At 37.7% G+C, this 12822-nt stretch overlaps 1 protein-coding gene across 1 annotated transcript in view; it reads right to left on the minus strand.

The window, feature by feature from the left end:
- LOC121326054 (dedicator of cytokinesis protein 1-like) overlaps positions 1–12822 on the minus strand; it is a 201212-nt gene that overhangs the window by 172857 nt on the left and 15533 nt on the right. Inside the window, 11 exon segments of the mRNA XM_041269203.1 lie at positions 936–1078; positions 2771–2843; positions 3887–4022; positions 4717–4798; positions 4967–5124; positions 6524–6659; positions 7876–8024; positions 8469–8565; positions 9237–9292; positions 9941–9981; positions 10731–10814. Coding sequence (XP_041125137.1) covers positions 936–1078; positions 2771–2843; positions 3887–4022; positions 4717–4798; positions 4967–5124; positions 6524–6659; positions 7876–8024; positions 8469–8565; positions 9237–9292; positions 9941–9981; positions 10731–10814 — 1155 coding nt within the window.

Below are 12822 nucleotides of genomic sequence, written 5' to 3' on the forward strand. Positions count from 1 at the left end.
ACTGTCACAGTTCACTTGCAAATGAAAATGCACAAAAGCAAACTAAAGATCACAGATAAAAAAAAAAAAAAAAAAAATTGGTTACTGATTAACAGTTACATTATCATAGCTTGTCTCATTTCATTGTTTTGGCTGCATTTTCATCAATTGAAACTGGAGGAAGCACTGAACTGCACAACAGAGAGAGGTCAGGAATGCGAGCAAAAAAACGCAGTCTGTGACTGACGGATATTCAAATAAATGGTAATATTGAAGAGATGGGCTTTGCATCAGAAAACTGGGAGCTGGAAGTCACGTGTGATGACGAAGTGCATTCATTTGTTTTATATATACACATATATATTACACACACACACACGGGCGGTAAAACACACCTGGCATGTATCTGGGTAACGCATATCTGAGTGCTGGTTGTAATTGTATATAATGAGGTTAAGGCGGTTTGCTGTGTTGCTTAGTAGTACATGTTGTAGTAGCACAGCGTGATTGCATAGAAATGGGTTTTTGCAAGAACTGCATAATCGAGGATCACAGGTGGTGAACCACCGACATGTAAACTATGGACACAAAGTCATCATACTGGGTTAGAAGGCTAGATGGCACAGTGGCTTTATGTATTACTCCTTCACCTCTAGAGGCTCACATCCAGCTCAGTAAAAGGAGCTTGGTTGTCTAAACTTTAACAGTGGAGAACAGTCCACAAAACAATACAGCACAGTTTGTCATAACGTAGGGGCTCCTATAATTATCCAATTGTATGTAAAACAGTGACAGTCAATGATAAATGAGAGCTATCAGTAACGTGGAACAGTGGGTTACCATGACCTGCATCCGCAGCGTGGCACTGGAACACAGGCAAAGCCACTATATTTCCACTATATCCCCAGCGGGCGATAAGAGGTACATTCAACCAGCAGCCCCAACAGAATGCCCACCTTGCCCCTTGTGATTGACTTCTTTGGCGGCGATCACTTTGTTGATGACGGTCTGAAGGAAGTCGCTCTCCCCCGCCACCCTGGGTGAAAAACGGGATGATATGTTCAGCTGCTTGTGTCGAATGGCGTCATCCAATGCTAGCCTGGAGTATGCGCATGACGACCAACACCACAGGAAGAAAGAAAGAGGGGGGGGGGGGGGGGGGGGGGGGGGGGGGGGGGCGCACAAAACCAGACGGTCATAGTAACAAGGGGACACCAAACAGTGATGCAAATATTGTGACACAAGGTTATCATTAGCCAACAAAAAGAGAGAGAGAGAGAGAGAGAGAGAGAGAGAGAGAGAGAGAGACACACAAGAGACAGGATGGGTAACAAGAGAGACACATAGGAAGATCATTATTTAGGAAACTGTCTAGAAGAAAAAAAAAAAAAAAAAGCAAAACCTGCATTACTGTCCACCCCCATCCCAGCTTTACACAAGTACACATGCAAGCTTGACTTGTTAAGCCACCTCTGTAGTTTGTGCCAGACACGGTCCATTACATGCATAAAGTCACAAAGGCTGTTTCCTCCCAGTGTGCTTGAAGTAGAACAGTGCACTGAGAATATTAAATTCTGCTCTATCACCACATCCAGCAAACAAGGTACTTTAAAGCTGCAAGCAGCAAGTGGAGGTTGGAAACGCCAGACATAACGCTGTGTGCATTGTGTGGGATTTAACACACAAGTGAAGTCCGCAGTGAATGCAAACAAGCAACAGACAGAAAAGATGTGTAGCTATATAAAAGCATAAAAAAATAGAGCATTGAGGAAAGACATGGGGTTTCACAATACAAACTAATGCTGGAGAATAAACGACTAAGGTAAAAAAAAACACAGAAAATTAGACTTATTACATTACCAATAGGTAATAAAATAGATGGGTTGAATTGCTCAGACAGAAAAACTACAGAAATGAATGTAAAGAGGTTCATAAGTGCATCCTTTATATAAAATAAAAAAGGAGAGCTATCGAAACTGTCTGTTTCATTTAACATGGGCTACAGAAACCAGTCTGCATTTTTTCTATTTTCAGTTTTTTTTTTTTATTTATTTTTTTTTTTTTTTTAAATGTAAATAAAGCATAGTAGAAAGATGGAAACTGATTTCCAAGGACTATTTTTTATAGCGCTCGTAAAAAGGCAGCGATTGATTCTGCAGTGTATTGTCCTTTGGGATTTGAGTACGTTGAACTCTATTAGACAGCAACAATAATTTTTATTTCAGGTTTTAGACAAGGCATGCAGCATGGAAATGTAAAATGGACAGTGTGCAGAATTCATAGAATTTATCTGCTGGCAACATAACATAATTAGTACCGACATGAGGGGCCCTCTCCTACCTGATACCTATTTAATAGAGCACTTTTATCTGAAAACAAATTAGCATGCCAGCGTGACTGCTTACGATTAGAACTACTCATTTCCTGGCAAAATAATTTAAAACAATAAAACAACTTCTACCACTTGCTTAAAAGTCAGATTCAATGTTGATTTTAGGCACACTGTATTCGTTGAAAATGGCACCTAACAATCATTTAAAATGCATCTGACCTGAGAGGAAAGAATAAAAACACAAAGTTTATTTCTCCAAAATCTTTTCTTTTTGGGGAAGCCAGAAAACGAATACACGTCAAGCAGCATTCTTGCAACAGGTCTTGCGTTTAAACTCTGTTGCATCTACAACTGGGTTTTTCCTGTTTGCAGAATATAATGTTTATTCTGTCTGCTGGGTGAATCGTGGTGTCCAAATGACATAATTTCTCATTCTACTTATCACTTAGCAGTACTTACGGCTGGAAAGGAATGAAGTGCTGTTTGTCTTCATCATCCACTTTCCCCGTTATGATGTCAGATACATCCATGACTAAAATACAAAAAGTTCAAGTCAATACAATGTGTCTGTTTACATCCAATACATTGACTGCCTCTATTTCGTTTCTTTTAGTATTACGTCCTTTGAATGAGACATAAAACTGAGGCCTATTGTAAGGTTACCCCTAGTCTCTGCAAGTCGCTCTGGACAAAAGCTTCTGCTAAATGACCAAGTACTAATAATAACAATAACAATAATAATAATAATAATAATAATAATAATAATAATAATAATAATAATAATAATAATATGCAAGTATAACAAAATATCTATGCAATATATTAATAAACAAAATGCTTCCTTCTTGAAACTAAAACACTGCTGTTTTGATTAATACTCCTTTAATGCATCTGTCAAAGTAACATATATGCAGCCTAGAAAGATAGCAAGATCAACTAAACTGTTCACAGCACTGGAGCAAACCAACTATAAAAATGCAACAATATTATTGTGACAGCATTTACAAGAGAACTTTTCATATGCATGTTTATACACCTGGCGAGACAACCTCTTATGATTGTCAGATTCTTTTTCATGTCATAACTCATCTTATCCTCCCAGTGGAAACAGAGTTACGCAATATTAGTGTTACTGTGACCAAGTCTGGCATCACATTTACCAACAGTGCCTGGAGAAGCTTGCCACTCTTTCAGGGGATGCCCGATTGGGTCTGTGTTTCACAAGGTATTAACCAATACCAGTGATGTCACCATTGTTGCTCAGTTTCTGGCAGAATAAACATTCTATATGTCTGTTAAATTACATAGTTAGTTTGTTAATTACTTAGTTAGTTAATCAGTCACTGAGCAGGCGTTTTTATCCATTAGGGGGTGAACTGTGCATTAAAAACATCTAAAAATAGGATGTCGGTTTTACATCTCATCCGAAGGATTTTATGGATGGAGGCTATGCAGGGATCCAGTGGGCTTCAGCCAAGCTAAGTTGATTTATATGCAACTTGACGGTGGCATGAAACCTATTGTCTGCAGCCTACTAAATCAGCTAACAACTGATCTGTTCAGAATGGAAATTACCTGCAACTCCAAACGGTCTCCGTAACCCAAAGGTAAGTTTTCTGGTGTTATTGTCCCTTAGCTCCATGCGCCCCACTCTTACAATCTGACACACAAAACTTATTTTCTCTCTTTTAAGGTCCTTGCTTCCAAGATCCTGCAAAAATAATGATATACAGTCAAAACTACAGGAGATATGCCCTGGTACAGTAATTGCAATCAGGTTTCTTTTATTTATTTATTTATTTATTTATTTTTTTTACAGAAAATTTTGGAGTATGCCAAGGGAATAGCACACAATCTAAAGTAATTGACTGTCTCAGGGCTGTATGAGGTATAAAAAGGAATCCGTATATAATGCATTTGCCACTTGAAGTCCAATTTAATGGGCAACCTTAGACAGCACCTTGGAATAAATGTGTGTTCTTGCAGGTTCTTAACAGGCATATGCTGACAATGAGAATATCTGCTACAGGTTGAATGATTGGCAATTCTGATCAAGCTCTTGCTGGTGACCTGACTTTTTATACAGATTTGCTGCAATTTGCTCAAGCAATGTGTAAATTCAAGCATTAACACTAACCACCCGTTCACTTTAAGATCGTCACAAGGGACCATTCCACACTTGCTAACAATCATGTAGCTTGTCTCTCATATAGGTCTCTTAACAGCCATTAGTGTGGAATGACCTTTAGAAAAATCCTCGTCAGGGTTTAAATTAGGCAAATAATGTCCAAACCTTAACAGCGCTGCTATACAGACACAGCTGAATTACACTAATTTACCTTCTCCAGCTGCAAGCCAGTAAGCATTTGAATAACAGCAACAACAAAAAAATAATAGATACTTACTGTGAAAACAGCCCGAAGGTTGTTGAGTCGATCTATATCTTTTGGCAATCCCGAACTTGACCATCGTACAAGGTAGTTTTCACTAAATGCATAAACAGGGATTGTCATTATATCGTTGACACACACATATATATACACACACACACACACACACACACACACTATATATACATATACACACCAGGCATTAATGATTGCATGGATGTTTGACAATAATAACAATAATCATCACAACAACAAGTCTACACACCTGATGAATTTGGATTCCACGGGATCATATAGGGACATGAGCACCTCGGCATCTTCTCCTATTTTGCACACTACATTCTTCAAGGTGACGAAAAGGGCAAAAGATGGAGTAGATGCAAACTTGGCTTGTCTGTTTAAATCAATATTTTGTTTCTGAGACTGGGGATTAAAAGGAACAGAAGTCATAAATATGGAGTTGCGCAAACACACATTATATCCACACACACACTTTTCAGTTTGCATTGGTGCTATGACAAAAAAAAAAAACCCACTACACCAAATTGGTCTTCGCACATAGACGTACCAGTTGATAAGGAACATACTGGTACTGCTACAGTCAGTTACAGGGAGTAGTAGCAGCTTTTAAAATGTTACTTCATTAACTCTACAACATACCTACCGTTTAATAGGAGGCATGCTTTCACCTTTGGCATACATCAATATTTAAGTATCTTAAATATATGTATACATTTTACACATATATAAATACCTATATACACAGAGAGAGAGAGAGTGAGAGTAGGTGGGGCTTGCAGAATGGAAGGTCATATTGTCACATGGATTCTTCAGACGAGCTTAAAAAAAGGAACTTATTCTTGAAATGACATTGTAAAACATTATTACATTTGACCATTGTCTTTATACTTTGCACACCAATTACAGGGTTATTCAAAAGTTCCAAAATATTGATGAAAATGTTTTAGAAAGTACTTACTTTTCCACAACATCTTAAGACTCAAGGACAGAAAAGTCTTACAAATTCAAAGTCATGCCATTTTTCAAATTAGAAGGGCTTTAAATAACCCTGTACTGTATAACTATACACATACACGCCCATAAAAAGCATATTGGACAATAATACTATTAAATGTAACCAAGAGGATTGCCTGCTGTTTATTGTTAGCTAATTTAAAAGGCTACTGACAATAGGTTTCATGCCCCCGTCAAGTTTCAGATAAATCAACTTGGCTTGCCTGAAGCACACCGGATCCCTCCACAGCCTCCATCCATAAAACTAGTGAAACATCTTATAATGCCCAAGGACCCACTTGACTAAATCCATCACACTCTAAAGTACGACTGTATCTAATCCATCTACCAACAATACATCTTGTGTAGTTTGAGAATAAAAACAACACCTGGCTTTGTAGGACTTAATCATGAGAAAAAAAAAATATATATATATATATATATAATATATATAAACACTCTTCCATCTTCAAGCCAAACATTACTGTACATCAATCTATTCAATTACAGAGCAAATTATGGATTGTATCAACGTGGAGTGTTCAAAGTGGAACTGCAGTGGTCATGATTTTAAATTACATTGATCCTCTGATGAAATGAAAGAGCATGAAATGTGCATGTTAAATATATTCACACACATTTAATTTGCCAGTAAATGCTGATGTTAATTCATTGTGTGCAGTCTATGGAGTGGTGTTGTCCCGAAATTATCCAGAGGGTCCAGTTGACATCCTATTGGACAAACTTGGAAATGGTCTTTTCCATCTTAGCAAATAAGCATACTGGACAAACAAGTTCATGTCTTTACCTGCTCCTCCTGGATTCTCTCCTCAATCTGTTTGGACGCTGTTTCATGAGCGAGGAACAGGCTGATGGTACTCGTCTGCTCAGGGTCCAAAATGTTCCCATCTTCGTCTCTTACAACCAGATCCAAATCAAGATATCTGTGCAAAGACAGAGACACTAAGCCACAGACGTAACACACACACACATCTACAATTTGGCATATGTGCACCCTGGTCAAAAAACAGTGACAGCAGGATTTATTGATGAGCATGATTGTCATTTTCTCAGCCTCCTTTGTTGTGCAGTAGAACAATTTTTCTGATACATTTTCATCGCTTTAAAAATTCTCCAAAAGGTACAACAATAAAGACCATTCCACTCTCCCAGGCTTGCTCACACCTATTAAGAAGCTGCAGTAAACATGTGCTGTACACAAACTGAAACAGGTGAAGGCGTCAAGATTTCCTGTGAGAGAAGGAAGCATAGAAGCTACTTAAGGGTATGAGATTGGTTACAAAACTTTAAATGACCACATTTGAACAACTCTGAGAAGCACATAATGTACATTACTTATTCATCACTTTCAAGGTGGAAAATGGAATATAATCTTTACACTCAGGCCCAGTTTATAGCACTTTTCAGGTTTAAATCCAGTGCAAGTCATAATAGTTTGAAACCGACTTCTAGTCAATGGACATTGAGGGTCTTATTGAAATGGAATCCAGTAAACTCGTTACAGAGTTCCCAGTGGATGGGCGTCCCTGTCACAAAGAGGCCAGCGCAGATGCTGAGATGGAGATTGTGGCTGACACTGAAGGGTGTGCTCCTTGGAAGGGAGAGTGAAGGTGCAGCTGCAGGAGAGGGAAAGAAGGCCTAATTTACTGGTACCAGCTGTGCACCTGACCTCATGCTCTCCATTCCATACCAGCATCCTGAACCTAAAAAAGCACTTTAAAAAGTGCAACAAAAGTCATTTAAAGGGGGACAGAAAGGATAGAGACTAGGGCCAACTCAGCGTTCTACTGCATAATGGATTTGAAGGCATGTTGTTGATTTAAGTGCCATGTGTGAGGATGGAGTGGACCTGGAGGTAACTATCCGAGTGCTAAATTAATTATGAATCTACCATAATTTACTGTATACACCTTTTCAGTACTTTACTGCTTGACAGAACGTTTGACTAGTAGTCAAAATGAAACAGCAGTTTTGACTACAAGGAAATCAAAAAGTTTAGGTCCACGTTTTTATGTCTTACTGAACAGATCAAAAAGTATTTTTAGAAATATCATGCACCATGACAATAGGATTTCTCTGAAATGCATTAAAACATTCAGAAAATTGAAAGACATCATTTAAAATGACAGCAACACTTACTTGTTCCCATAATCTATTTTAGAGGTGACTTTCTGTTTCAGCTCTTGAAGCTCATCTTGTGGGAGGGTTCCAGAGAGAATTTGCGATCTCCACTCTATTAAATCGTATATCAAGTCCCTGACTGTGTTGAACATTTCACGCTTGTCTCCCTATTAATAAAAAACACACACACACGACTACTATAACAGCATTAAACACATATACACAAACTAGATCTTGCTTGACAAGCAGGAAATCTGTTTTACTAATTAAGCTTCAGTTCAAGGCTATAAATGTGGCAGGTTTTTACATGAACAAAACGAAAAACTGATGGATCTTTACAGCTAACACCACTATTTACTTTCTGCAATTGCAAAACAAGTTTTACAAAGATAATAATTCTTAATTTATAGGCAGAGACACATTCCTTTCGCTATCCTACTTAGAAAATGTATATACAAAAATCAATTACTGAGGAAACAGAAGTAAGACCCTAGCAAGCCAATTTGTTGCTGGAATTATTAGCGTAGCAAATAATAAACTAAACACTAAGTTGATTGGAACAGGAAAGGATACAAAAAGAACCAATGAGCCTAAACATTATCATTACTTACAACATATAATTCCCGCCATATTGAGGCCCATTCCCGAAGAATGGTGGTAACTTCCTGCACCAGTGGGAGCTCATTTGGAATGACAGTTTCTTTCTGCCTGGAAATGAGGAATTCCGTAATAATTACACACACACAAATGAACATTCTATTTTATTTATTAACAGATGTTTAATCTTAGCACAGAGCAATCCTTTAGATAACATGTTCGGTCATATAGTTTCACCAAAAAATGAATGGCCAATTCAGACAGTATTGATATTTTCATTGTTAGACTAAAATGCATCCACCTGTCTGATTAAACCATTGTAATCAAGTGGTTAAGAATGGCCTGGTAATTTCACCCAGGTGCTATACAGCAGGACTGTAAAACACAAACACTTGTGAATGGTGTAGTGGAGACCAAAGTACTAAATTCAGGCAATTTATTATAACCCCAATTGTGTACTATGTCATTAGGGGTACTTGTAACAGTTGAAGTAAGCCAAACAATTGCCAACAGTATTTTCCATGTTAAATACCTTACATTTAAAATATATTTATTTATGAATTTTTATTAAATTTTTTTAATGTTTTTTTCTAATTTATGAAGACACTTGCACAATTGATCTAAATATGAATGAAAGGGAAGCATATGTTTACAGAATTGAAAAGTATCGTGTATTTCAAAGGCATCTATTTGAATAAATGCAAGAACCAATAGTTTCAATATTTAGCAGTAGGCTGTGCTGTACCTTTATTATTATTTCTTACTGTATTGAATCAACTCACCCATTGCCTTCAACCGTTGCATCTTTGAGGTGTATATAACATGCAGGAAATATACCCTGCAAAACAAAAAACAGTAGAAATTAAACTCTGATCGGGACTGCAGTAAACTAAACCAGAGAACTGAAGGTCAATGGGCACCCTCTGATCCCTCCTCCAAAGCTTGACAGTGGATGTCGGCCAGCTGAGCTCACCATGCGCCTAACCACTAGGGGCCACTGGAGTGCTAGGAATGATGTAATGCCCCCGCACCCCCGGGGTCCCCAGCCATCAACTTAACACAGCTAGGTCACGAACTTGCACTCCCATGACTGTGTAACAGTCTTACCAGGTGAGCCACTTGGGGACTCACACGAGAACAGCGAGAAAGTTATAATGATTACCAAAAAATAATAATAAAAAGTTGTACTAACAAGCAGTGATAGTGTGACAATAAGTGTCAGTACTAGAGCTAACTGATTTAAAATATATATTAATCATAGAGGTGAATCTGCTAAGGGCAATCCCTTTACAAAGTGCCATGTCGGATGAAGGTTTATGGTTCTTGACGCATCTGTGATCTGGAAAGCGTGGTGCATAATTCAGAGCAATTGGTTTCCGTGGCCTGCTGAGTAAGGAGTCTAATGCAACTTTTATAAAAATCTTTACCTTTTTCCATAAACTGTAGAATTCATGTTACTTCTTTAATAACAGGTCAATATACCCACCTTTTTGGACTTTCTTCTTATCCTATAGCCTCTGTACCAGCCTGACAAGAGACAACAGAAGAATTATGATGGCAAACAGCATCAGAACAAAATTGATTAAACTTTTCTACGATTTTTTTTTTATTTGCTATATTTGCCTAAAATACACCGAATACCTACCCCCCCCCCCCCCCCCCCACCCCATTAGAATGCAACTTTTCCTTGATAAATATAGCTTACTAAATATAGATAAATCACTGATGAATCACATTAAAACACACCCAAATGCTGTAGGAAGTAGGCATGTGGAATAATTTGAACAGACTTTCCATGCAAAGTCATGATCCTTAGATCTCTGGCCCAACCAATCAAGAGGCCAGAACACTGGCTGTCAGTATCAAATTTTAGATGAGCAGTTCTAATCAAATACTGGCTCAAAATATCAGTGTGGCGACATGCAACTTTCATTAACCAGCTGGTTACTGAATTCTACAGCTTAGTGAAACAGAAAGAACATTCAGAAGAGGTTTGATTTCACTGTGCAAAGGTATACACTGTAATACGCTTGAGCCCCTTAATTGCAATATGTCCTAAGTTGAACTAACAAATTTAGCTATTACAAATTAACTGTACAGATTTGTAAAGGAACTTATCCTGCCATAAATATTTGCAGTTATTTCCAGCTGAACATCAAGTCATTATACAAAATAAAATTAAAAATAAAACCAATATTGTCACTGACAGTACTCTGAATGACTGCATGCACCATCACTTAAAACAGTTGTGTAATGGTTGACAGGAATCTACTAACCTTCATATGTTTCTAATATATGTGTTGTGTCCCCAATTTGCAGAGAGAGCTCCTCTTCTCCTCTGGCATCGTAATTATAGATTGCTGGGGGAGGGGGAAAGCAATAAAGCAACCAAATATTAGATACTGAAAAAATGCAATAAACTCCCACTGCGCTGACAGGTGGCGGCGGCATTTCCTGGGGGACTGCCATGTGCTCAAAGCTGCGTCTTCAGCTTCACAATGAAACACACATTATTTCTCAATTATCACAACACCCTTGTTTTTAAAAGACAGACTAATCTGTATCAGAGCCAAAGACACTGTGACTTAAAGAATGACCCTTATTTAGGTATGTTGTTGTGTGTGGATTTAGATGAACATCGGTTACAATTTTTTTTTTTTTTTTTGCACTCTCACCAAAAAAATAAAATGCATTGTTATTCCAACATCATTGCATCTTAAACCACAGAATAATTCTCAGATTCCTTAAATCACTGTACTATGCAAATACCAAATACTTACAGTAGCTAGCTGTTTTCTCGGGATAAGACCTAATAAGATGTAACACTTTACTTTAAGAGTCCATTAAAGGGTTACTAAACGCCTGTAGCATTTAGAAGAACCGTGCTACTTTACCTTTACCTGCGTTTCACAACGAGATAGTTTAAGCACTCAGGCCTGAACCTTTACTCTGGAGCGCCGACCAGGAGAAACAGAAATTCTCTTAGACGCATCGTACTGTAGCCACTCCAACCCGCAACAACGCTGGAGCTCTGATTGAACAGAGCAGCTTTTGTGGGAACAGCAAACAAGGTAGGCAAAGCCATGTGTTTCTCTTATATATGTGTTCTACTGCATTTTAACAAGCATCTCATTAGACCTAAAGGATTTGACTACATTAAAACAGAACACTATTACCATGCAATGTCATTTTCACACAACCAGCTTCAAGTTGTCCTATAAAATAATATTTTAATGCCTTGCATAGAAATTCAGGTTAACAGCTTAATACAGTAGCAATTTTCAGGTGAAATTAACTAATTTACAATTTACAAAAAGAAAAATGTGACAGCACTGTATTTGCTCGAACCTATACATTTGCTTTATAAGGTGTACAGTATATGATCTGATAACAACAGATTATTCAATGCAATTTGATTACTGATTCACTTAGTGTTCCGCAGTATATCGATACCTACAGTATATCATGATACCAAAATCTTACGATATCTAACATCTGGGTAAAATAAAAATATCGAAGTATCGCTGTTTTTTGATACCGTGTTTTTTTTTTTTGGGGGGGGGGGCGCTTTTAAAACAAAACACTAAATGTGTGCTTTTAAAACAATATCAACTAAGCTTACTCATTTCCGCTCAGCAGAAGTAACAAACTATCCTGCATGTTCTGGGAAAATGAAATGACTGCAGCAGTCGTGGCGAATGCTGGAGAGAGGAGCTTGGTGTGGAACCATTATGGATTTCAGCAAGATGACAAAAGCAATCTGGTTGAAGGCGGACAATCAAAGTGAACAGAGTCTTAAAAAAGTGAAAAAACAAAAAGAAGGAAATGCCACCAATTTATTTAAAAATCTTTCAGATTGCCACCCTGATCTTTATCTTTTGATCACTGAAGTTTACTTTTACTGTAGTTTCATTCTTTTAGTTTAGTTTAAAAAAATGTCACAGCAAAGATAACACACAAAACAAGAATGCGCTAGAAGCTGATCAAAAGGGAAATCATTGATGTTTGTTTATTTCGTTATTACAGTGCATTTGCTAGAAGCTGCAAAAATATAATTTGCCGACATGTGTCACGTATCGCATGTCAAAAAATGTCAGCAATGTTTTTATATTCTATAGATTTTTTGTTAGTCCGTATTTTATATGCATGTAGTGTGATAGCTGTGAAAATGATGTGTTTGGAATTGCATGCATGAGCGATGGAAAGACCAGAACGAATACAGACTTCATTGCCAGCATATCAATTTCCCTAACAGGATCAATGTGTACGCTTCGCTTGCAGGGGAAAGCACAGGACCTATAAAACTGCAAAGGTCCACCAATGCAAACTGCTACAGGTTCAGCATGAAAGCAATACAAAGTACATTTT

The sequence above is a fragment of the Polyodon spathula genome, chromosome 13 (genome assembly GCF_017654505.1).
Source record: "Polyodon spathula isolate WHYD16114869_AA chromosome 13, ASM1765450v1, whole genome shotgun sequence".
Taxonomy (NCBI): Eukaryota; Metazoa; Chordata; class Actinopteri; order Acipenseriformes; family Polyodontidae; genus Polyodon; species Polyodon spathula.